The sequence below is a fragment of the Pungitius pungitius genome, chromosome 14, assembly GCF_949316345.1.
Source record: "Pungitius pungitius chromosome 14, fPunPun2.1, whole genome shotgun sequence".
Taxonomy (NCBI): Eukaryota; Metazoa; Chordata; class Actinopteri; order Perciformes; family Gasterosteidae; genus Pungitius; species Pungitius pungitius.
In genome coordinates, this window is record NC_084913.1 from 10150867 (window position 1) to 10177766 (window position 26900).

At 44.5% G+C, this 26900-nt stretch overlaps 1 protein-coding gene across 2 annotated transcripts; it reads left to right on the forward strand.

The window, feature by feature from the left end:
- The first annotated feature begins 8503 nt into the window (after positions 1-8503).
- ddhd1a (DDHD domain containing 1a) lies at positions 8504-25585 on the forward strand. Of its 2 annotated transcripts, XM_037486219.2 has the most exons (14): positions 8504-9800; positions 10867-11043; positions 14517-14618; positions 17712-17840; positions 18927-19074; positions 20803-20912; positions 21118-21224; positions 21319-21581; positions 21846-21921; positions 22240-22389; positions 22721-22785; positions 22878-23050; positions 23649-23846; positions 23951-25585. In XM_037486219.2, the coding sequence occupies exons 1-14, from the start codon at positions 9026-9028 to the stop codon at positions 24139-24141; spliced, it is 2664 nt and encodes an 887-aa protein (XP_037342116.2). In that variant the 5' UTR covers positions 8504-9025; the 3' UTR covers positions 24142-25585. The 2 variants fall into 2 exon arrangements, with proteins under 2 accessions (XP_037342116.2, XP_037342118.2); XM_037486221.2 differs by lacking the exon at positions 14517-14618.
- Positions 25586-26900: the final 1315 nt, after the last annotated feature.

Below are 26900 nucleotides of genomic sequence, written 5' to 3' on the forward strand. Positions count from 1 at the left end.
TGTGTTTCCATGTATTAGCAAGTAATGAAAGCAAAGCAATGGATTTGCCATGGCTGGTGAATAACATAATTGCCCATAATAGGGTTTGTTCCAACAGATCAATAGGACCTACATGTGTGAGTGCCGAGTGTGTGTGTGCCTGTGTACGTGCCTGTGGAGTTGTGCGAGAGCTAAGCCTCTCAGACTTAAAGCTACCTTCGTTAAATCGAATTAAGATCTTGCACCCAGCAGATTAATTTTCTTTGTCTTTTTCTTCTCTTTTTTGCCCTCCGCTCCCTCCTCCTCCTCCTCCTCCTCACACCCTCCTTACGAGACAAAAGCAACTGTGAGAGGGGCCGTCGAGCTGGTGGAGGTTGCAGAGTGCAGCTCGTGCAGTTAATTATGCTGTGAGTATGGCCATGAGGACAGCATTCCTTCCATTTTCTCTGCTAGTACCAGATCACCATAATTAAGCCTTCAGTGTTCAGTGGGGCACCAGGGCCCGGCCAAAGAGCTGATTCCCACAAGCCGCATGTGGCCACTGTCAGAAATCGAGGAAGGGGGCCGCTGTGCCAAGTGTTGGGAGGAAAAATGTGCGTCTGAGACTCTTCTCCCGAATGCACACCTGTAACACCTGCAATACAACTCATGGACATGTGAGCCTGCATAAATGAACACACGCTAGACCACATGGGAACACAGCCATAAATTACTTTCCCCAACGTGAAGGTCGACATCCTGGAGAGGTCTTGCTCCTAACGGGGGTCTCTTTCAAATAATCATTCTTCTGGAGACAACTGCCACATTCTGCTGCCGTCAACTCCCACTGTGAGCTGTGATGAAGAGGCGCCATTGTCTGCAGGTGTGAGGCCGTTAAAACCGGACCAAAGTAGTTCCCCACGACGACATCAAATGCACAATCTCAAAGGATACGGAGGCGGGTGTTTTTTAGAAGAGAGAAGGTAGTGACGGGTTTGGGAAACGAGCGAGCAGCCGTGAGGTTAAAATGAGTGAAAGAAAGTGGATGGAGAAAGAGAGGGCAGACTTTGAGTTGAGCCCAAGTTTAAAAAAAAAAAAAAGGGGGAGGGGAAGTGGCAGAAACATTTGGGGGGAACGGAGAGGAAAAGAAATGAAGAGGGAGTGGGAGCGAGGGAGGGGGGGCCTCTTTGTGGATCATTGACAGATAATGGGCTCATTAGGCCAAACGCAGCTTAAAAAGGCTGTGGCTCTCTAAACAAACAGAAAGGGCGCTGAGGAGACGGACTTAAGGACATGGATAGAGATATAATGAGGCCCTCCGCCCTCGACTTGTAGAGCAAAGGGAAGCGTACCAACCCGGCTGCCCGCTCAAACTCAACCCAACCATCAGCCAACCAGCTTCAACCCCAGTTGCCTTCACAAATGAAACTCTTTTTTAATTACCGATGACCATTTGGGTGCGTATTTGATGTTTCTAATTATTGGTACATTTTAAAACACCCCTCTAGAAAACTAGCATGATGTTTTCAGTAAACATTTTGACGAATCTCAGGCTTTCTGTGTGATTTAACCTCACCTCTTTACCTTGGAAACAACCACACAGTAGGAGGAAAACACTGACTGACGACCAATTAGCTTTTTAACCATTTTACAGTGTTGGCCCGAAGAATTAATGCAAAAAATAAGGGCATTCAACATTGTTTGTTTCACAATTTCATTATTGAGCCGAGATTTTTGGGCAAAACCTGGAAACGCTTGTGTGGATGTGAGTTGTTTTGACATATGGCTGCTGTTTTCGATATAGCCTGCTCAGAGCAGACACAGTCCAACACTCACGCACACAATACGCACACAAATACAAACACTTCTCAACTCCCCTTGCTCCACTTAGTGGCCTGGCCCACACATCAGCCACCCAGTCTCACTCATAGCAAACGAGTCTGTTTGTTGACGAGGGGAAAATACTCATTTTGACTCATGCATTGGATCGGTTATCCCTCACAAAACACCTGGGGTTATTTATTTTCCGCCACCTTGTAAAAAGCAGTCAACATCCCACGCCATCGTGCCGTATCGCTCACTCATTATGCTTAGCGATCCAGCACTGTCCTCATCCCCAGCTCTCCCCCAAGGAGCAATAATGCAAATAAAAACTCTCAATCGGTGCAAGTAAAATGTTACTTTGAAAGACAGAAGAAATGTGAGCTGCGGTGTTACATTTTTGTGGTTATGGGGCGCTGTTCCAACAAAGACGCTTGTGGGAAACTTGAATTCCTATCAAACAATTGGGACGTGAGTTCAATTTCCACGAGAGGAAAGGCCTTCAGTTGTGATCACTCAAATGCCATTTGAGTAAAGAATCATCTCTATGCAGCAGTTGCTTTGGCGAATAACAAATTCCTTTTGAAGTCAAAATTGATATTGTATGACAGCGCATGCGATTGAAGTGCTCCACTGTAGCATGCTATTAGGCACCACGGCTGTAAGCAATAACTGAGCAGTTCGCCATAAACTCCTGTAATCAACTCAGGGAAACGTTAACACAGAGCACGGCCATCAAACCGTTGAAACTGCCTCAAGATTTAGAGCGAGAAGAAATATAGAGGCTGCTGTCTGATTCTCCAGGAAACCTAAATATCTTGCTCTCCATTTACAGAGAGTTTGCCATTGTTTTTCTTTTATTAATACCAATATATCACACAGGGAGAATAGAGCATTGCTTCGAGGACATAAAAAATGCAGGTGATGTGAAGGAGGCCCGGGCGGTTTCAGTTCATCTCCAGCCGCTTCCCTGCTCACCATGCTGAGAACTAACATGAAGCACGCTCACGCTACGGCCTCCTTTCACACACAGCTGACATCCATTAAGGATACTGATGGAGGACCGAGACTCTGAGGGGAATTGCAGCCGCACCGCTCCGCTCCTCTTCGAGAACAGATAGGATGGGAAGAGGAAGAGATTGTAAAAAGGGGGATATTTCACGATTTTGGTGAAAAAACATTTTTCCTCCCAATGGGCATGTGCGAAACAAAGCTTATATAAAACAAATGTAACAAATTGGTAAGACATGAAGAATGTTGCACAAATCCCGATGAGAAATGAGGGATGTCTTCCAACCGATCCAAACCGTCACGGCAGGTATTTAAACAGCATCTAGCAGCCAAATCATACCAGTTAAAAAAACTAAGTAGAATAAATAAATATTCCATAAAATACATTTGTATTACTACCACTGGTACCAAACTTAACAGAGTAGAGGAAAAAAGGTCTATTTCTTCCTCTGGTTACCACGGCATCACTTTTGCGGCGCCCGAGTCATTTCCATCTTTAAATGTTCCTGGGCCATTCTGTAAAACATTCCAAAGGAGCCTGTGGGATACGTATATTCCCCTGGAACTATTCCCCACTCAGATAAGTCAACCCTGACAGTGTGAAACATCATCTGAAAGCACTGACGATCTGCCCAACACATGTAGCTCTCCCTGCAGGGCCACTGCAGGTCCTCAGGGCAGAACACTCACCTTGTAAATGACAAGCAGATCAAGAAGAAAACAGTGTTCTCATGGATGATATATGCAACATGACCTTTTAGGGATTATCGTCCTTTTTTCAAAGGAAAAAAAAAAGAAGCAGCATAGCCGACCGTCAGGGACGTGTGCTGATACGTCTATTGATTAGCATATTTACAACTTTCAACTGTCAGCAGAGGGAAAGTGCTAAATTGGCACCATTCTATAAACCAAGCTCGCTAAACCAAATGTTAAATCTCTTTTTCCCAATCCTTCCTAAGAATAAAATGTACAAAAAATCTGTCTTGCCTTATCATCAGACAGCTGTTAGCCCCTGTTCACAAACTTTATTTGAAACGTATCATCAATACTAGAAGAGAGCCGTACCATTCGTCTCAAATTGCTCTCAGCAAGAGCGCATGTATACATGCATTTTTCTCATCACGTCAAACTACTCATGTCACTTTTGGCGAGAGAACAGGTTCAGCTTGGAGAAATCATTGATAGATAGGAAGTGTGTAGTCTGAAGAGGACGGTGTTTGGAGGAAAAAAGACGAGCCGGAGAAGGTGTTTGTCCAAACAAGGTAACACTAGCGCCGTGTTTGATGTGTATAAAGCTGAGTGAGAGGAACATCACCCTGCTGTCTCCTCTACTTGTTTACTTCAGCACGGTACCCCATTGGGCCCCCCCACATGGACCCCCCGCCTGCACAGACAAACAGAGGGACAGAGAGAAAGGTAGTGTGAAAGAGAGGAGAGAGACACCTCATTAATCTTGCTGGCACTTTCCACTCCGGGCCTGTGTGTTTTGCCAGCAAGTTTACTTTTACGTGGAGGTGAAAGTGACTGATACACGAATGGGCTCCTTAAAATGCAAAATGTTCAACATCACCCACAAGTAATAATTTACACAGTTTTAAAATTGTCTCAGCATCGTATTTTCCAAAAACTCTTTCATGGTCACTGCATTTTCTCATCCCTCAAAAACGGAATTCCAAATTTTTTTTTCCCCTCCCGGGCCGGCGTTTTTAAGGAGGGAAGTCTATTGTTATGATGTGTTAAAGAGAGCACATCAAAACTTACATGTACAGTTAGTGAGTCTTCTTGATAACATTTGCGGTCTAAAGATGGCCCTCGTGAAGTGCTTTGACTCACTCAGCCCAAGTGATTTTACACAAGTGAAAGAATTCCGTCTGCAGACACAAACCAGGCAGCCAGACCTGTCCGCCGTATACAAAACGGCACGGCATGTCCGCTCTATTAAAGCGGGCCAAAATAAATGTTTCAATGAAGCAGTTGTCTGGTGATGCAATCAAAAGAAGTGTTCAACCGTTATCCCGGAAATGCACTTGACCGCTGTCTCGCAGAGACGAGACGATTGCGGTGATGTCCACACTGCGAGGTTTTCCAGGCAACCAGCGCAGCTCCTCTCTTGGCAACAACAATAGTCCGGCCGCATAAGTCATTTTCACACTTTGTTTCCAAACAAGATGCATGGGGTTTTAAAGGGCTCAGCACATGGACCTTTTAACCAGTTTACAGTCCTTATGCGAAGCTGAGCTAACCAAATGCAACTCTCATTTACCTAAGTTTTGAGTTGAGCTTTTTTTTTAAAGTTCGAACTTAAAAAAATGCAACAGCCACGCAGGCGCATAACAAAACAGTAGACTTATTAAGAGGTCTGTAAGAACTCATTTTCATTAAAATACCACCACATTTAAAGGCTTATTATTATTAACGCTGTCACATTATCTCAAACAAACAAACATGGCTGACAGCAGACAGGCAGCCCGTCCCAGGGCCGGGCTCCAGTGTCAAAGGGACATCACACTTGGGGGGGGGGGGGGTCTGAATGACAAAGGGTCGGGGATCCCTGGAGGAGTTTGTTATAGGGCAACAGGACCAGGCAGCGGCTGCCGTGTGCAGGAGAGTCAACAGCCCCAATCATCCACCTGGAACCTGGAGCCCAGACAGCCGGGGGGGGGGGGGGAGGTGGAGCCGCCGCCTAGACGACAACGGCTACAGGCTGCGGGGACAGAGGAGCCCCGGCCCAGACGGATCACCCGGGACTGTGTTGCCTCTCCGCCCTGTTGGTGACCTGCGTGTGCCCCTCCCTTCCATTATAGCTGCCCAAACCAGCCTTGTTAAATTCCACTTCATTTGCTCGCATCTACTACGAGCTTCTCCTCCTCCTCCTCCTCCTCCTCAGGAACCGTTTGACCACACCCAGCTATCCCCACCTAAATCTGTTGTGCTGCAGTTTTAATCACCTCTGGATGTGGGTGGAGGCGAGTGGGGGCGTTGAGGGAGTGGAGGTGGAAAACCACACATTACGTCACGTATTTACTTATCCAGGGTTGCTAGCGAGTGAGATGGAGAGTGGAGGTGGGGGTGAAAGGTGAAGGATTCAGGAGTAAATGAGTCATGACCAAAACCAAAGGGTTGTATTGTGGGGACAAGGCTGCTTAAACACAGAGAAGGTTCACAGCACATCCATGAAGACACTTTTGGCTTTTGGGGGTTGGAGCTTAAAAGTCCTAAAACTCTCAGACGAACTGTGTGACTGCGGCAGACAAATTTCTGAGCTAATCCACGGAGGCTTCACAGATGTACACGTCTTGAACATAACACCATAATGTTTCCCAGAATACAGAGTAAGCACTTTAAGATTATTTGCTCTTAATGAAAACAATTAGGGGCTCAGGTTTTTGGGAGCCTGCCAACTACCGTTTCAACATTTTTCCTTCCTTGCAAGTGGAATTTGAACCCCCCTAAATTGCTTCCCTTTAGGTAACAATGCCGTAAACACCCTCCAATCCCCTCCCGAGCATCTGCCCATGGTCAACATCACCTCAGTAACTGCTCGTGACATGTGCCGCGGATCGGCCTTGTAGTGCGTCCAGCCACCCGACCTCAGCGAGGTGGTGCAACTCAGAGAGACCAAACAGACCCGGTGAAGTCAATCAGCAGACGGTTCCGTTTACCGCCAGGCGGGAGGGGAGGGGGGGGGGGATTACTTGGTTTGAAAGTCGAACGATCCTCAACCCTGAGAATGTAGGCAACGCGGAGAGGATGAAACACAGGTGAAGAATAAAAATAGAGGAGGTAAGGGAGAAAGCAAAAGAAAACATAGAGGGGTGGATGGACTTCCACTCATTTATCTCTCATGTCCGGGCAACCTCTCTGATGGAGCGGCAACGGCCCGCGCAGAGACATCAAGCACATTCCAAGAGTCGGCCCAATTACGGGAAGATGAGGGGCAGTTCTCTTTGTTTAAGAACAAAGCCAGAAGTGACACAACTGGTCTTTAAAGGGAGCTCTCACAGCCGTGGCTGAAGAGAGGGGGGCCCTTTGGGTGGGAGAGGGGGGAGGAGAGGGAGGGGGGGGGGTGGCCAGCTGGTTATAAATATCTATTTGGTCAGTTACTGGAAGGAAAATTTGCACTTTGTTTGTCATCCACTCATCCAGGTGGTGGGCCTGGTGGTTACAAAACATCAGAGAGAGAGAGAGAGAGAGAGAGAGAGAGAGAGGCCAACCTGTTTTAGTTTGACTGCCAGAGATGTGGAATTTGACTAATTTGTATATGAAAGCCACATGTCATTCTTAAGTGTGTACCTGTAGTGAGAGAAAGCTCTTGGCAAGATTCCATTGTGCATTTCATTATGCAGGCCGTGCCGATTAAATATTACTGCCATGCTGATTAGTCTTGCACTCATTATTATGAAAAGGGGGACTATAATTGGTATCAGCTGGAGAATGTCAATATTAGACCACTCATGTTCAGTTGACTGGGATCGAAGTACAATGTATTACTAATTAAGAAAAGAAAATGTGTTCTTCCAGGGTTTGTAGAATCAGACATTTCAGTTCTACGGTCAAAACTATGAAATGCAATTTTAAGATTGTGTGGGATATTTGGAATGCTGGTTGGGGTGACTCAAAATCAACTTTTAAAATAAGAAACGAGGAACCTCAAAAAGGCTTGAAATATCTCAGTGAGAAGTGTTTTGGTTGCTATTGAGTGGATGGTCAGGGAGGGGAATTTCTCCCCGGTCTTCTGTAGAGAAACAGTTAAAATGAACATTGTGCAAGTGGTTATGTATGGCCAGAAGCATGGAGTACTGGACTGCAGAGGGGCGGGACAAGTTTAAAGTTTAATTCCCCCTCTGCAGTAAATTAGAACACAGCAGGGTAATGTCTGTTTATCCCAAATACAGCTGCCCGGGTCTCTCTCCTATCCCTCTCTTCCCCCCAACCGTCCACACCGTGGCCCCAGGATCACCTGGACCAGCAGTACACACACAAATGGAACTACACAAAACACACATTATGCAAACACACGCTCTTGCATATACAAATAAAACAGTGCATGCATACATGCATGCATATACACAGTGATACAAACACAGAATCACACTGTACTCATGTAAGCACATGCAGAGATGTAAACACAATAGTTGTGCACAAGAACAGAAACATTACAAATAGATTCAGGAGTTCAATGACATGCGTGGCTTGTGGAAAACTTCAACTGAGAGGCAATTCCTTTGTGGCTACTTGACTTATTTTGGGGGGAGTGTGTATCCATCTAGATTGTATCTGAAAATAGTCAATCAGAACAAATATGTGACTATGTCAGAAAGGTGTTTATATTGTTCTATTTAAAAAGCTTTGGCTGTAGCAAAGTTTATAGTCATACTTTATTGGTTTGTTCTTGTTACTGTGGCTGACCTTCTGATTAGAAACGTTGGAGGAGTTTGTAATAGTATTTTAAACAGTAAACTTATTCTGATCCCTCCAAAAAAAAAAGCAGGCCAGCAGGAACAGCGTTATATTTTCAGTTATCATGAGTAGGTATGTGCTGCCCTCTGGAGGCAGCTCAAGTCATTGCACGATGAACGTAAATCATCAAATCAGGGCTGAAGCCCATTAACGGGTATTTGCCTCCATCTAGTGCACCATAAGAAGAAAGCAGTCTATATGTCACGGATTTCGTCATGTTCGCGCAGTTTCTACGTGCGCGTTCACGGTTGAGTCCTGTGCTCTATGCGTCAGCTGTCAAGCCGTGCACACGCACATTACTGTACTGCCTCTATGCAAGATTTGTTTGGACACAGAATGAATCTGAAATTCCAGAGAGACGGGGACACCCACAAAGTATGGTGACTAAAATATGACGACTATCGACCTGGACTAAAGTGACTCAGTGACAAGGAAGAGGTTTGATAAAAGCTTAACGTTATGTTTGTTACGAGGAGAAAGGGGGAGAAGAGGTTTTCCGGGTCGCAACGTTGCAGACATGCTAATAAGCTAGCCACGGAGTTCTACAACCGTTAGCTCAGCTAGCTAGCATGCTAACAAACTGATGTAGCAACGGCTGTGGGGCAGTTGGGGAAATGCGGTGTGAGCTTGTCTGGAGGTCTTTGTTTTTGTTAACACTTGTATTTTGAACACTAACCACTATGGCGTCACGCGACAGGCGCTGTGTAGTGATACTGTGAGCTTTAATGCGAAGAGGCGGAGGTCGTGAGTTTGGGTTGTGCAGGTAACGGTAGTTATGAGCGGTTTCAACATTACAACCAAAACCTCCGCGTTAAACTCTCCTTTGAACACCGACGGCAACGGCTCGCCGGTCGGCGTCGGCGCCAGAAACAACAACCGGGACTGGGCTCTGGGGAGCGATGAGTTCTCGTGCTGTTACGAGATGAGTCCCATGGACGACACGATGCAGGCGGGGATGTCCTCGGTCCAGTCGGGACTGGACGGACACCTGCCGCTCCTATACGCCGGACACTGCGGCACCCAGGACGGCTTGATGTTGGACCTGAACTCGCCGGCGGCCTTCCTCGACAGCGGCCCTCCGGACTACAGCGGCGGCAACATCGCGGGTCCGCTGTTCGAGAGGAGGAAGAGGTCGCGGTCCAACAGCTCCAGGCAGCGCTTCAACGAGGTGGTCACGGAGCTCGGTCCGGAGGAGGTGCGTTGGTTCTACAAGGAGGACAAGAAGACGTGGAAGCCGTTTCTCGGCCACGACTCGCTCAACATCGAGCACATGTTTCGAAAGTACTGTGAGCGGAACCCCAGCGCGACGGGCGAGCGGGTCGACGCCGACAACGAGGAGGACCGCGGGGACAACTGCGAAGAGGGCAGCGGACTCAACGGCGCGGTGTCGCCGGAGATGAGGACCGGCAGCGCGCACGGGTCCGCGGTGTCCTCCTCCGAGGACAGGGACCCCGACGGGGTCGAGATCAACGTCGAGCCCGTGTGCGTCCGGGGAGGGCTGTACGAGGTGGACGTCAAGGAGAGGGAGTGCAAACCCGTCTACTGGAAACGTGAGTGTCCCGGGAGTCAAAACGTAAACAAAGCGTGTGGAAACATTTGTTTTTGTTTTTGCTTTGCGGTCACAGGGGATGCAGGTTCAACATCACTGGGTGCACTTCCACAGGCACTGATCCCTGCTGTGTGCTTATACCACATACATACGTGAACTTCATATTCTGCTGTGTAATGGCCGTCAGCATGTCAGCAAGAGACTCATTGACAGCGACGCTCAAAAAGACACTAACTAGCCTTTGATGACTAATTTAGTCCCGTTACTGATTGACTCCTGCATTGTTTCCCCCCGGCTAAGAAATCAAGTCTTCTTGTCTTTCGGAGACATCCAAACAAAGCAGGAAGTCAGTCTATTAGACTCAGCTGATCTGTGCTGCTGGCTATTTTCCAAGAAAAGGGCGGCACTTTGAAAAACTTGACCTTGCAGAAAGGGTTCATGAGTAGCTGGTTATTTTGAAGGTTAATGCCAAGTGACTGTCAGTGAAGCAGTTATTCCCCTTAATGTTTCCTGCTGTGGCTCTAAGTCCTTTTGTACACAGCTCAGACATTCCTTTGCCTTTAACACTTAAGACTTCGAACGTTTGCGTAATATTTATGTTGTAACCAGGTGAAAAGGTCACTTTAAAGCTTAAAGACTTACCTTTTTTGACCAAACACAAACCACCTTAAATGAGTGAATAGTAGCTACTGTAGGCCTCTTATCAGTGTGTCTTCCATAGTTGAGTGGGCCTCTGTGGCCGTAGATAAGAGTATGCTCTTTTGCTCTCAATTCTAAATTCAGAACTGCCACGATTTCTTTCACCACCAGAGAATCTAATGGAGAGAGAGAGAGAGTAATAATGTTGATCTCTGTAATCAAAACTCCTTGCTGCATAAGCCACTGAGACCATAACCCACATTCAATCTGAACATAACAATGCCATGCCAAGAGCTAATAAAATGTCATTTCAATGAATTCATCCTAATTTAGATTAATATTTCATCACAGACCAGTCAGGCCATTCTGTGTCCATCCCTTGTCATTATTGTGTATCCAATCCATGGTATTTTTTTACTGTTTTATAGAACAAGACAATATTCCAGTGATTAGGGGCCAGTGGTTTATCGATGGCACCTGGGTCCTGTTAGAGGAAGAGGAAAGTGACCTCATCGAGCAGGAGCACCTGAACCGTTTCCGCGGGCAACAAATGCAGGACACCTTTGAGACGGATGTGCTGGTCAGGACCGTCGACAGCAAAGACGGTGAGAGAAATGGGAAGGATGGAAAAACACGTCACTGAAGCGTCCATTCTGGTCACTCAAGTCCGAATAACTTTGTTACAGCTAGATTTGAGAGTCCGGGTGTTTGGGGTGGAGGCATAGGTCCAAAACACATTATAGCTCACTCACCAGTATTTACTGCTGCAAGAACGCCAGTATAGTGCTCTGTTAGGGCAGTGAGTAGAGGAAATACTGTTGTCGGCATTATTCCTAATAAACCCCCATTACAAGTAAAGTCGTCATTGTTCCAATAAACCAAACAAAAAGCATTGGGGGTCTTGCATAGTGAACTGTGCGATGGCGCCGCGCGGTAGTATCAATTCAAACCCGGTAGAAGTGAATGGAGCAGGTGCTTCCATTCACGCCAAGACAGGTTTTTTGTCATGTCATCCTCCCGAGGCAAAGCAGGTGCAGCCTGCGCACTAAGAGGCGTCTCTCTGGCTCAGACGGAACGTAGCAGGCTTTGGCCGTGAGAGGCAATAAAGAAAGAGGCTCTTTGATTCAGCAGTCTTCTTAAGGCTGCCAGAGCTATGAGACCTTCACTGGTGATGAATGTGTGGGTGCGTGGCAGATAAACGGAGAGTAGCGGAAAAGCGACCCGCTAAAGAGAGTGACACAAATGTTTAGTGTGCGTCATTAAAACTAAGCAAATATGTGTGAGACATTCAGCCTTCACAAAGACATCCATTCAAATTTATAAATCATCAGCCTTAATCAATTGTTCGCATTTACTCATCAAATTCCCCATGCTTTTTTACATTCATCACATTGACTTCCAATGATTCGGGTTGCCTCGTTTCTGTGATACTGCACTGTAACTGACACGTCGGGATACCGTCACTCCCCCTTACTCTGACGAAATGAAATCCTATAAATAAAGACGTCAACAGAGCAGAAGAAGGTCACCACTGTGGGTCAGTCGGCCCGCCTCACATCCTCACCTGCTTGTGTGATGTAGCTCGTAGCTACCGGCGCTTTTCCTGAATCAAATCAAAGAAGTTTTGAATCCAAACAGGGAGCTGGATGTACATGTACGCATGAAACAGCCACAGGGAAAGCCGGGCTCAGTCTGAGAGTCTGATTATCTGTAAACAGGGAGTGTGAAATGTACATTGGAACAGAACACATATTGATTTCATGGCGTCTACTGGCGCAACAAAGAGACCATAAGAATTTATCCACTGGGTGAGCTACTACAAGGTCGACTCGGACCTCCATAATTCTAATCTCCACAAAGTGAGGAATAAGTACGTAGCCGAACAATATATATGGGTCTGTGTCTGTGAAACCTAATACCGGCTGTATTTTTACCCGCTCATGTGATCGCCTTTATGCACGGAACTGAGCATCTGTTTGAAGCCCTCCTGCTGCCTTTGTTGGCAGATTGTTTTCCATTTCTATTTTTAGCAGGGGGTGAAGGCGAAGTGAGTAAAATATCCTGTTAATTTATCTTGTTTTGGTCTTTGTCACCTGGAGCCTTTACAGCAGAGTATTTCATCTCAGAGCTAATGACTCGGAGCCGTAAGCGGCCTACGTTTGAACTGCTCTACAATAGATAAATGTACCATAAGGCCAGTGAGCTGTCCTCTGGCAGTATTGGAGCACTGGCATTTCCCTGCCAAATGATGAATTGTCCTTCACAAATGTTTCACTTATTTAACTTAACGGTTTCAATGCCTTATTCAAAGTTATATTATTTTCTTGTACACATACAGTAATTGTGTCTCTCCGCCCAAATTCATGTTCACTTACGTGACTATCTTTTAAAGAGGGACGCAAAGGAAGGTCGACAGTTGATTTGAAAGTGCCCACAAGGGCATTGCAGTTGATGATGGGGTTTCGAAACTTATTTTAATGATTTGATTTTCACTGGCCAACTTTGTACAGCAGAATTCTTTTTTTAAAGCCTGACAGTACCAATGTTGTTTTCCAAGCCTGGCTGAGGAAAATTAGGTTTGTCATTTACAGAGAACTGAAAATCAAATCGAAATAACAAATAAGAATACAATCCCTTCTATATACTTCAAGCTTCTCCACTGCGTGTGCGTGTGTGTGTGTGTATTTGAGTACAGTGAGCCCATGCCGGAAACCTTTGGGTGTGGCCCAGTCTGTCTCTCGGACGTCAGAGGGAAAAATGAAGCCAGCGGGCTGCGTCAGGGTTATCTGAAGGCTCAATGCTTTTGGTATGTTTGAGGTAGGCAGGGCCCACATGTTTGTTTGTGTACAGCACACATTTAGCTGCACATTTTTTGGTTGGGCACACACAGCATCATTGATAACAGAAACATGCTTAAAAGATCAGCTGATCGTTTACAAACTGGCCCTGCTGGTTTGAAACCTGCCTTTTAGTGGACCGGAAAAGCAACGCAGTATGATCTATTTTTCTGTGTGTTGTCGATATTACATTTATTAGGGAACACCTATTGATATTGATGGATCCATCAGCACTGTAATGCCTAAATGGACTTTGCTGATACCTTTTAAAGCAAACAGACTTCCTGTGCACTCGGCATGTCTCTCCTCCTCCTCCACATTTGCAAGTCAGATGTCTGCGTTGTCGTGAAATGAAGTATTTAGTTGAGTCTTTGCTGATTTGATTAGCAAATGCAGGAAATCTCTTTTTAAATGTCAGGACATCCATTTACAGCCAATTCAGAGACTATATAATCATAACGCTGCTGTAAGTCAGATTTAAACTGGTGTGTAATGATTGTAGACCAATCATTTGGAATTGGACTCAATTTAATACAGCAAATATTTATCAAAATCTGTGACCTAGTAAAATAACTTTTTCCAATGTATTTTTAACGGCATTATATAACTGGATTTGATAATGTCATTTGACATGTCCTTTTTCCTCACCAGTCAAGCTCAAATAATATTATACCCTGCTGTTTGTTTGCTTGCTTTTTCCTGTGTTTCTTCTTATATGAATGAGTTCAACATCATTTCTATAAACATTTGTAAAATATTAACAAATTAATTGTTATGTCTTAACCTTAGTTTTATTTTAATCATGTTGTATTAGGGAAAGACACTTCCACCTATATTCAACTATATACATTTGTTAACAACAGACAAAATGTTTTCCAATGATTATGCCTTCTTTTTTCCAGAGTAGTTTTGGTGCGTTACACATTTGACAAACGTCCTGACATGCTGGTCTCCTCTGTAAAGACAGTAGATTCCTGTCATGAGTGTAAAGCAGACGCTACCCTGGTCATCATGTCAAGCAGCGCTGCATCTCACCCCTGTGCGTACTACGTAGTCATTGTCCGAGGCTCAGGCTCCGTCGGTTACCGGTTCCGGTCTCCCTGGGGCCCTTGAAGCAGCAGTAACCTGATCGCAGCGCTATTTGATAGACTATCTTGGAGGGTGATGACAGTGGTTAGCCTGTGTGTGTGACTGACGCCAGGTTGTTGCCCATTACTCACTCACTCTCTCTTGGTTGTTAGTTCTCTCCCACCTGCCCCCTTTCTACCTCCCTTTTCTGTTCAAATGGAGTGGATATCAGACGGGTGCTAAAACTACATGTCACAAGCGCAAACGCTGCCAAGGTACTGTAAAATACCACGTTTTTTATTCATACTTCTGCTGTGTTAGTTCTGCTACCTTGTGTGCTCTCTCTCCTAGTTGATCCTAGATCCATATGGGGCAAGGTTTTCCTTTCTGTTTTAGTCCAGACCTGCTCAATCTTAATATTTCGACCTAGACCTAGGCTCAGTTAGACATGGTTGTACAAAAAAATAATCGATTTGGGCTTGAGTTCTCCATTGCAGCCTTAACTGGGCCTAGTTGCTAGAGTGTCTCCCTTTTGTGCTGTGACCCAAAGTGTGGTACTACTGCTGCTGCTACTTTTTGAGGAAACCTTTCTAGCCGTCTCCTCTCCTTGCCGCAATAGTGAGTAGACAACATGGTTGACTCAACTGTGAGGGCAAGATCCTTTTTAAACCAGTAGATGTGAAGTAATGAAGCTCCTCAAAAAGCGACCCTTCTTTACCCCTTTGTACCTCCACAACCCCGTTTCTCATCACTTTCTTCTCATCCCTGCGGGCAGTCTGACCGACAGTAATGAACTACCGCCGGCCCTCGCTCTAAGAGCAGTGGACAAAGCTCCCTGTTTAGAGTCAAACACAAGTGATGAGCTGGACAGTGGAGCCATTGTGGTCCTTTACTATACCCCCCCTAACATGCAGTGTAGACGCGCCCTTTCAGAGGTCCACTGCTGCCCTAGTTCTGGGTCTATTGACCCTCATCACAGACTCTGAGTGGAGAAGTCTTAGGGCCCGTGTCTTCATTTCATAGTTAACCCTAACAGACGTTGATGCCCAGCAGAGACCTGGGACTTCCCTGCATTACGCACCGGTTGGAGTTGAGATCATTGCAGTACAACTAGTTGTACACTCTGGAAAGACATTACATTCAGATTAGACTATTACATCACTATTACATCATTTTTTATTCTATTGCCAGGCAAAAGTCATATTTGGTATCTTGCCACTCATCTTTGGACAAATGTTTTCCAAGCAAATTGTAGATGTTATTAGTTAGACAGGCCCTTGCTTTTAATTCCAGCCCTCCCGGCTCTGCTTCCTGTATATTTCCCCACGGCCACACGCAATTTCCTTGTTTCTCTTTATCTGTAACACTCAGTTCCTCCACCCTCTGTCACATTCTTGGACCTTTATCCCTAACCGTTTAACCTTTTCCTCGTCCCTGTGTGTCCCATTGTCAATCACCAGCAGTGTAAGAGAACGCTCTTGGTAAACTCTCCAAACTTCCCTGTACATTCTCCTTACTTTCACAACGCATTGCCTTTCACTGTAAAACAGGAAGTGTCCTTCAACAGTCCTCACGCACCACTCCCTCCGGCTGGCTACATTGGCACCTGCTAACCCCTTCAGACTAGTCCTTTGTATGGATAAGGCTAACGGGACGACTTAGCTTTACAGTAGTTCACATACTAGCTTGACTAATACATCCTGTTTTACAGTGGAATCAGCTTTAGATAAAACTCAACAGTCTGTTGTGGCCCCCCCACTCCTCATGTATAATTAAAAAGTGTTAGTGTCATGTCAACTGCAACCATTCCCTTTTTCCTTTGCCCCTCAACCTGTGATACGATGGGGTAGATGAGGAAACGAGGCCACTAAACCGTTTGAGATGAAGCCAAACCGGGTGGTGAAGGGTCCTCTTGGCTGCTTCTGCCATAGATTTGTTAAGTGATGTCCCGTGTGGTGGTAGAGGTTAAGCTTATGTTTGCTTTGCTGTCGAGGGGGCTTCATTGGAGGATCTGCAAAGAGAAATGGAAACGTGTCACGTAGGAATCTCTCAGCTCAAGCGGCTCAGGAAATGAGCCTTATTGTTTTATGTGTTTAGGAAAAGCAATGTTCTTTCTTTTTGTTATTCCAAATGTAATAGTGCCCCTTAATCCGACACTTCTGTTCCTTTTAGCAGATTCTGCTTGTTCTTCTCATGTAGAGATATCCATTCCTTTTTCACACTGGTTGCCCTCAGAGTGAACATCTAAGGCCCAATAACTGCTTGGCCTCACATTAACCCCCCCAGTTATGCTTGTCCAATGAAGAAGATTAGCCCGCCCGCCTACAGAGGCCAGGTTAATCTCTACCATGTGACACGCAAACCCATGGCTCTGGTGGTATATCATGTTTTATCAACTTACATATAGACAGCAACATGGAGTCACACATGTCTTTTTTTAGTCCTTCCTCTTACACTGTATACATTAAACAAGTGTTATATAAATATAGACATGGAAAGGTCCATTACCTGACACTAGTAATCCATATTTCTCCACCTTTATGATATAAGATGTTCAGTAAGCCCCATATAGGCTTTTAGTGTACTTATTGAAGGCCAATAGCAATACAATAATAGAATCTTCGGGTAGGACTTAAATTGACATTGTTTGAGGGACTATAATATTACAAGTTTGTCAGAAAAGTAATCTGAGGCATTTTTTTTGTTACTCCAATTACTTTTCTTGAGGCTTTCAATTCCCAGATTTGTTCAGAGCCACAAAAAGCCTCGACCGTGCTCTAGCCCTACGCAAAAGTCTTCCAACCGCATCATCCAGAAGAACTTGACTGCGCGGGACATTTAAAGAGCCCGCTGCAGAGACAAAATAAGCCTCTCAAGTCAACCAGTTTCATCCATCGCTCTTCTGTAGCAAACAGCGTTTCCTCCGAGCCATACCTTCGCTCTTACTTGCCTCAGCCACTGCGTCTCAGTTTGGAGCGATTGAACTGGAGATGAACTGAATTGGGGTCTCTGCAGATCAAATATATCCCCTCTGATGACACTCGAACAGGACCGACAAGCAAGAGCTGAAATATGCAAATCATTGTGTGTGTGGTGGTTTGGTGTGTTCTTTCCAACCGCAGATCAATTGGTGTTTCTAGACTTTGGGGTTTTTCGTATTGGGTTCAAGATGATCACAACTTGGTGTAATTCTTACAATGTCTCCACCCTGTCTCCCTCTGTTCTCTTGAAACTCCTAATTGCATCCCTCTGTGTCGGTGATCCTTCGCCCCATTTTCCCTCGCCATCTACCAATGCCCTCCACTCTTTCCTCTGCTCATTCAAATATTTATTCACTCGTCTCTCACTGCCTCCCTCCCCCCACACAGCCATCCACCATCTGAAGCTGAGTCGGACCCATGTGGATTGGCACAGCGTGGATGAGGTATATCTCTACAGCGATGCCACCACTTCCAAAATTGCACGCACCGTCACCCAGAAACTGGGCTTCTCCAAAGGTCTGTTACCTACACCTTGTTATTCTATTAAGCGATGCTAAGGTGCCGAAAGAGTTGTCTCATCATACTGTATCTGTGTACGTTCTTCTGTATCGAACGATGAATGGCTTCAATCATCTACTCAAACTGTTTTACTCTTAGTCCAAGCAGCTGGATCTCTCAATATTACTACTAACTTCAAAATGCCGACATGCTCACAAGAAGAATGGTACCGCGCGGCTGTTTAGTGGATAACAATTACGAGATTCACCATCTTAGTTTCTTTTGTGCAAATAATACCAGTCGCTGATTAGGGATGAGAATGTCGTCAGCTCAGTAGGTATTTGTTCATAAACCATAATCTTGATGTGCCGGTGGTGCTTTAATGTTCATCACAGGATCACCAAATTGTGAAAAAAATCCTCTTGACGCCTCCAAGTTGGTGCAACGTCAGACAACAGACAAAAGCTACTTTGGCTAGAACCTTTACTACTACCTCAAATTCATGAGAGCAGCACAAGTTCTTCCTTTCCCTCTCGTCTAAAGCAGACATGATGGGCTAATAGTCGCCATTTTCTATTATTCTACAGTTGTTCAAAAAAAGCTGCGCACAGTGCTGTTTCTTAACTGGATTAACCCAGAAAATCAGCCAGGGTCCATCTGTTATTCTCAGGCAGCCGGCAGCTGTAGATTGACCTCACGTTGGATGTTTGATTTGTGTGGACTACTCTAATCTGGCTCCACTGCGCAGATGCAGATAGTACGAGGGGGAGCTGTCACTGGTTATGTCAGCCTCCTCTACCACACAGGGAGGGAAATCTCCTTAATCGCTAACTAGACTCGAGCACATGACTGGACCAGACTATAGATTCTAAATACGGTGTCCCATTACAAGTGCAGCGAGTCCTGTGTCTCACCTACTGGACTAAGAGCAGGATGTTACTCAAACACCGTCACTTTGATATTTAAAGCCTTCTGCTGATGGAACACACATGATAGGGATGTGTGTTTAATTAATAAGTCCCGTACAAAATGTTGAAACGTTTTACTTTTCTCACGGTACCAAAATCTCAGGCCAATAGCTAAATGTTAGCTTTTGTCTTCCAGCCTCCAGCAGTGGAACGCGGCTCCATCGGGGTTACGTTGAGGAGGCCTCGCCTGAGGACAGACCCCCTCAGACCACACACATTGTCTTTGTCGTTCATGGGATTGGACAAAAGATGGACACAGGACGCATTATTAAAAACACTGGAATGTGAGTTTATTTTTTTTTCTCACTTTTGCTCCATTAAATTAGAGCTAAGGGAAGTTTAAGTTTATTCGCAAATTTACCAAATAGTTTAGTTTAGGATTTTGGAATGCCAGGAAGTTTATTTGTTTGCATTTTTAATGGTTAGATATTGTGCCAAATCCTTTTCTGTCTGTTCTCAGGCCTGCCGTTGTCATGTTACATACTGTGTTTTCCTTGACTGATGAGGGGGATCAGGTATCTGGCAGGTTCAGATGATTGCAGATCGTTATTTGTATTATTTCTATTCACCACCATTGCCTAGTATGAAACAATATGTGTATTAGTTTTCACAGAACAACATAGTCACTGCTTATTACATATTGGAGAGGCTTAATACTTAATTTATTAAATATGGTAAACATAACACAAACACAGATATACTCCTTTATTGTTGAGGTACATTTAATTAGCTGTAGGAAGCACATTTTACCACAGTTAAGAGGGGCGCGCTTAATATTAAAGTGGCACAGTCAGTCTCCTTTCAAGCATTTCTTTCGATACTGCACCTGCAGCGTTTGTATTCCTCCCAACCCCTCCCTCTGCATCCGTCTCACCCTCATTCTCTTCTCTTGCTGATTTTTTTACATTCATATGCCTGACTCATTTAGTGAGGCGAGTAAGAAAATAAATGCATGCCCAGTTCTTTTTTTATTTTTCAAAGGCATCACATTTTCATGGAGAACTCTTTTCAATTGTAGATATGTGTGTGAAGTGCAGGTGGGGAAGTTTTGACAACAGGCCACAGTAATGACTTCTGCCTTTGGAGACCTGAATTAGCAAATTATGCCTATTGTTCTCCTTTTTAGGAGGGAAGCTTGACCCCCCCGCCCCCCCCCTCCTCTGCGACTGGCACCACTGGCCCTGGGCCGCTAGCATTAGATGCAGTGGTAAAGAACAAGTTGACCAAAGCCATGTGTGTCTCTGTGTCACTAAGTTAGCGTCGGGCCACTGGTCGCAGCTTAGGCCAGCTAAGGAGGTAAAGTAGACCACGTCAAGCTGCAGAGCACTTTAAGCCTCACTCGCAGCTCCCTGTGGATTACAGCATGCAGGCATTCATTGCACGAGGAGAAAGATCAAATAGACACGTCAGCCTAGTAGCTTATTTTGTTTATACTTGAAAATCTAAATTAATTTCTCCTCTGTGCCTTCCTGAATGTCAACAGCAGCATTAACAGAAAATTATAGTTTATTTTTTCAAACCAATTTAAACTGAACTTAGTATGATCAGTGATCAATACGCAGAAAGCTTTGCAATGCAGCGCTCAACTCTCCTGGGTATTTTAAAACATGTCTACAGATAGTCCTGTCAAATGTTGCATTTGGTGCTCTATACACAGGCCAGCCCCCTAAAAGGCTCCATTTCCAACCCACACCCTACTCGCCTTTCTCTAAGTTTCCTGTGAGCTATTGCTGCCCTTATACGACTAATAGCGCCACGGCTATTCTCTGTGTGTGTGTGTGTGTTTGCATCAAGCAGTAGCCAAATGGGCGTCATTCTCTTCTAGCCATTCATTTCAGTGTGAGACTGAGTGCGAACACACTTTTTAGTCAGTCTGTAGGAGGAGCACGTTGCTGCATTTTGTATCGAAGATGTTTCATGAGCACCAAACGTGTACCAAAACCCACACTTAGGTAATAGATATATTTCATTGCAAAGTTAAATACACATCTTCTTACTATATGTCTTTTCAGGCTGAGGGAGGGTGTGAGGAAGATGGAGGAGAAGCACTTTTCGGAGCACAGCGGCGAGCATGTCGAGTTCTTGCCTGTCGAGTGGCGCTCCAAACTGGCACTGGATGGAGGTCAGTGTGTGTCTTTTGTGTATACTTGAATGCGTGTGTTTATTTACTTTGTTTGGTTTGTACTCGTGTGAGCATAGCAGCATATCAACTATCAAATCCATTTAATTATTATCTTTGTAAATGTGGATTTTATTAGATCATCTAGGTATAAGTGGCCACTAGGTGTATAAATGGAGAGCATCGTTGTGTTGATCTGTCTCCGTAGATACGGTTGACTCCATAACTCCAGACAAAGTGAGAGGACTGAGAGATCTACTCAACAGCAGCGCCATGGACATCATGTACTACAACAGCCCCCTTTACCGGGACGAGGTGAGAGTCGCACACTTTCACACAAAAACACAAATTTGACTTCTGTGCGACTCACTATTTCTACTTGAAGTTCCTCTCCGCTTGTCCCCCCCAGATAACCAAGGGCCTAACACAGGAGCTAAACAGACTGTACACACTGTTCTGCTACCGGAACCCCGAATTTGAAGAGAGGGGGGGCAAAGTTTCAATCGTGTCCCACTCCCTCGGCTGCGTCATCACGTACGACATCATGACGGGATGGGATCCTGTGCGCTTCTGCCAGCAGGAGCATCACGCTGTGGAGGAGGAGCTGGACCTGCGCTGGATGTCCTACGAGGAGAAGCACATTTTAGAGCAGCTCCAGCTCACGAGGAAAAGGTAGAGCTTGCTGATATTTTGCAAAAATGGTATTTTCTGCTGGTTTTTGTAATGCGGCACGGTATTATGATACTGATTTTAATACATTTCCTCTGTGCCACCTATTACCATGTATTTATAATGTAGCCGGTGGAAAATACATTTGTGAAATGAAATTGTCTTTTTTAGAATATATATATATATTTCTTTGTACTTCATGAGCAGTGTGTCCCGTTCTAACTTCTTCCTTCTAACTTCTTCCTTCTAACTTCTTCCTTCTAACAGGTTACAAGAGCTGGAAAGCCAACTCCTCACCCTGGAAGCCTCAAAACCTCCCGCACGCCCAGCCCTAAAATTTAAAGTATGACGCACAATAATTTCATCATATTGTATGCGTGCTATTACATCATGACGTTACTCTAAATCAGTATGTCATGGTGGTTTTCGTTTCTTGGATATTTCCATTGATGATAGTGATTGATTGATTGAACTCAGATCAACAGCAGTTCACCTAATGCCACAACAAGTTTGGGCTTTTTCATTTATTGTAATAGTGGTACCATTGAATGTATGTTAACAATATGTGCCCATAGTTCTGGGAAAACAAAATATAAACGGTTCATTTAAAAAACGCTTTTGCTGTCGGTAGTAAAGACATTTGTGTCATACTTTGTCTCAGATTGAGAACTTCTTCTGCATGGGTTCTCCTCTGGCCGTGTTCTTGGCCCTCAGAGGGATCCGGCCTGGTATCAGCTGCCACCAGGACCACATTCTGCCCACCTCCATCTGCAGCCGGTTCTTTAACGTCTTCCATCCCACAGACCCCGTGGTCAGTCTACCTTGAATGCCCCGAACCATACAGACGCTCACCCACTCTCCCACAGGCCTGCAACACCAAGACATCAACATTCACTTCCCTTAGTTATGTGCAACTTCAGCCCAGCCCACACACAGATTTTGGGTGTTCTTTTTTTAAGTAGGAGTTTGCATTTTCTAACTTGACTGCACTAAGCTAAAGGAAAGCAGACCTTTGCAGCTTACTCAGCCGAATGTAAAAATTGAAAATTAGCACTGTTCACATTTTGACAAGCTGGAAAAAGTGAAGAAATGTATCTGCACTAAGCTAACAGAAGTTACTGAAGTTGTATTGATCTGTTCAGGCCTACAGACTGGAGCCCCTCATCCTCAAACATTACAGCAATGTTGCACCTGTTCAGATACACTGGTAAGAGCTTACGTCTTTTAACACTCGACGCTCGTCCTTCTACGCACCCGGATTGTATTTTTTAATTGTTTGGTGTTTATTTTGATTGTCAGGTGTAGCGCCATAAACCCCACACATTACGATGAGCTCCGGCCTACCTATCTGAGCCCGGTTAAAGACCCGCCATCCGACACCGAGAGCATCCCCAGCCCGAGCACTTCTCCAGTACTCGCCCGCAGGCACTATGGAGAGTCCATCACCAACCTGGGCAAGGCCAGCATAATGGGTAAGACGCAAAATCCACTCTTCCAATTCTGGTCCAAAGGCTCTTTCTGGCTCTTGTGGACATGACTAAATATTCTTTTCAAGCTACCTCAGGAACAGGAATACATTACTGGAGAGTGGGTCTGACTTCAAAAGTGCTTTGTGAACAATAGGATGATTACTATACTCTCAGAAGATTACTATACTTCCCAGAAGAGCTGTTGTTTTAAAGACGTGTGAGGGTAGACTGCTTTGATGAATGGTCCCTCAGGTGGAGAATGAAGGAGTAGATGATCCAGGTGGTAATGCATGCAATGACATAGCGATCGGAGGCCAAGACAAAGAGTTCCACTGTTAAAATCTGAGCTCTCTTGTGTGGTTCAATATTTGAGGAAATGTGAGATGCACACTTGCATCCACAGTGCCATCATGTGGGGGAATAGAGAATGGGCGGATACACTTTGCTTCTCCTATATGTTGAAATATATATTGGAATTAGGAAATGCAATAAAAACACAGACAAAGTTGGCCTTTCTACCATTCTTTCAGTCCTTCCCTGACGCGTCATCCCACCCAGCATATCTCTCTTTGTGTCTCTCCTTCCACCACAACTAATACAGGAGCGGCAAGCATAGGGAAGGGCATCGGAGGCATCCTCTTCTCTCGTTTCTCCCGCTCCAACAGCCAGCCATCAGTCTCTTTAGGGCTGGAGGGAGGGGCCAACACTGAGGAAGACGAGCAGAAGCGGACAGAAAGCCAGTCAGCATACGGCCTCTCCACCCTGATTCGACCCACGTCACCAGTTACTGACACATCACGTTAGTTCACTTCACCTGTTTCCGACACAAAACAGCATCTCACGTCGGTTGGTGGGTCGGGAGGGGACGAATCAGTCACAATGTCTCTGTTTCTGTCCTAACAGTGGAGCTGGAGCGGCGCATCGACTTTGAGCTCCGGGAGGGTCTCGTGGAGAATCGCTATTGGTCAGCGGTGACATCTCACACGGGTTACTGGTGCTCACATGACATAGCCCTCTTCCTGTTGACCTTCATATACAAGCAGAAGACGACACCTTCTGACCCGGCAGGAGATACTCCGGATACGCCAGACTGAGGCGGCGTATTCGTCACACTCCAGACACCAAAATAAACCTCAGTTTATTTTCATGCACACAGACTGCTCAACCACAATAACAATCTTCCTTTTGAGATATCTCTGTGTGACCACACGCTTTTCACTCGTGGGAATCATTACTGACGTACTGACTGAAATCCAAGATGTGCATTTTTGTCTTTGTTTTTGTGTGGTTTGTACACAGTTGTGCACCCTAAGGGTGACAATGTTGGACTAGGAACCCCTAAGGAGGTTCACCTTTGCCAGTATGGCCACAAGCAAGACATAAACATTGAATAAGACCAATAAGTTTAATCCAGGACAAATAGTTTGAACTTCACCCCCAAGTCTTTGACCTTTAAACTTCTCTTAAACCCCCTCCTCCCGCCTTGTGACACACGCCTGGTCACGGGGACTTTCAGTTCTGTTCTATTTGCGTCTTTTTTTTACTTTTGGAAATTGAAGTTTCATTCAATCTTTAAACTAAACCTTTTAAGTTACTAGATAAAAAAAAGAATGCTAACAAGTAAATGCAATGCCTTTCAAAACTATCCAAATACTTTCAATCTTGCAAAAAGTCTGTTACATTTTCCTAACAAAGACTGAGGACATTAACCCTTTAATAATGCTTATGAGGTATGAAGAAAGACGTAAAAATGATTATATTGTCTGCCTCTATATAACATTGCATCTTTGAAAAGACATGAACAAAGCGCCAATTTCACGCACTGTCAAACAGTAGATTTTCTCTTTTAACGCAGCCGGTTAAAAAAATGTGTTTTACTAACAGACAGTTTACAGGACAGCTTTAGCGCCCATGAAATATTTGTTTTGTATACAAACGTTTACAACCGCATGAATTGCATTAGTCAATTATTTTCCTACACCCAATTATTATTTAATTTTTTTACATTGATGTCATTAACAACACTAGAGGTCTGACACAAAAGAATCACAGTCATTTAAACTACTGCTTCTATGTTAAGCATAAGTTACAGAGAGGATCTTCTCTGCTGTATCTTTATATTGATACCCAAATGAAATCAGGGGTACTAGATGTATTTTTTCTTAAAAATAAATATATATACATACATATATTTTTTTTCTTGTGATTTTCAGGATCTTATATTAACCGAGAGTCATCTCTGGGAAAATGGGATTCAAACCTGCGGCCAAATAACATTAATGTGTCTATCTTATTAGCGACGTGGCATTAGTAATTCAAAGGCATACATCATGAAAAAGTAACTGACCTGGCGTTAAAATAGCTTCTTTATTGTTTTTGGATCTCTTTTGCCTTGTGACCAATTTTCCCTTTCCTCATTTGAACGATGGACATGTCGGCTTGTCTCTTTATTTCTGTGAAAGAAGGGTTTCTTTAGTCCTAAAAAAAAGCCAGACACCAGACAGTGTGGAAAATAAAAGAAAACAAATATGTTGACAACTGGAGACACCAAATCATTTTTTTCTGTTTTTTTTTTTCTTCTAAAAATGACTGTTGCTGCTTATTATGACACTTGCCTTGGGTTTGTCAAAGCCCTTATAAAAAAAATGTAAAAATAGATCGGACATCTGTCGAATGTGGTCCCTTTTTAAAGAAAGCTGCCCAGCAAAGATTATGCTGAAGCTGGACATGTTACTTACTCTGCATTGCGTTCTATTAAAAGTAAACGGATGCTAGAACAACACGACATTGCAGAGAGTGCCAACACACATCTAAGGAGCTGCGTTGTGTTGTAGAAAAGCACTCATGATTGTTAATGGACTTCTAATGAGATGATCTATAAGATATTTGCAACAGATGAAAGGAAGGGAATTTACCCTCAGATTAGAATTAGTCACATGTAACACGCTTGTTTGTTGTCAGTGTCAAATTTCAAAAGTCATTTGGCATTCTTTTACTTGTCAAAGCGCTTATTTAAAATTTGCTTTGGGGCCAGCTGTTGCTTTTCTTTTGCCACACAATCAAGGGCTGTTGTCGACCGGTTTCACCACTGAATGGAATCCATTTGTTGGAGTTTTTTTATGCAAAGGAAGCCGGGCTGCCTCTCGATGACCGGGTAGAGTGATATAAAAGTGTTTGTGTATTTAATCTGGTGGGTTTTGCTCATTCATCAGCTATGATTTGCACAGAATTGATGTAGAAAGCCCATTATTGATGTTTTTATTTTTGTTTCCTGATCATGTTTTATACTCCTATTTGCAGCAGCAGATGCAGAACCCAATGCGCAGCTCTGACGGTGGGCTCGCGCTTTTCCTCGGAGACCTTTAGACATGTAATGCAAAATACACGGACAATTCCTTTGTTGCCTCTGTATCTCCGAGTCGCACCGTAATGAGCAAGGACGGACCATCGCCACCATGACAGCGAGTGTTTCCAAAAACGTATGTCGACGTTGCACATTTTTCACTCTCACAATTCTAGATGGAAGCACAGACTTTTTAACTCTGTTCTCTCTGCGCGTGAGAAAAGTCACTAAACTGCAGAGCGTTGACGTAAAACCTTCTTGCAAGACACATACCACCATGTGAGCATTTAATGCACAGCATTATGAATGATACCAGTGTATTCTTTTCTTGTTGAAAGGCACCGCAAGCATCAGGGAAATGTCTTCAGTGACATGTTTTGTCAACCCGTCCCTGCGGTTGACATCCGTTTGTAGCCATCATTGAGTCGGACAATTAGGTCACGGATGTGTTGTCTGTCTTTTTAATGTTCAGTGGTAAATAAAGAAGGGCCTGCAGCCATATGTAATCAG

Bases quoted from the DNA above. Each gene is read 5' to 3' on its own strand.
- ddhd1a (XM_037486219.2), top strand. From the start codon at position 9,026: ATGAGCGGTTTCAACATTACAACCAAAACCTCCGCGTTAAACTCTCCT. The intron at 17,841-18,926 runs GTCTGTTACCTA...TTTGTCTTCCAG, and splicing joins GAAACTGGGCTTCTCCAAAG to CCTCCAGCAGTGGAACGCGG. The intron at 19,075-20,802 runs GTGAGTTTATTT...ATGTCTTTTCAG, and splicing joins ATTATTAAAAACACTGGAAT to GCTGAGGGAGGGTGTGAGGA.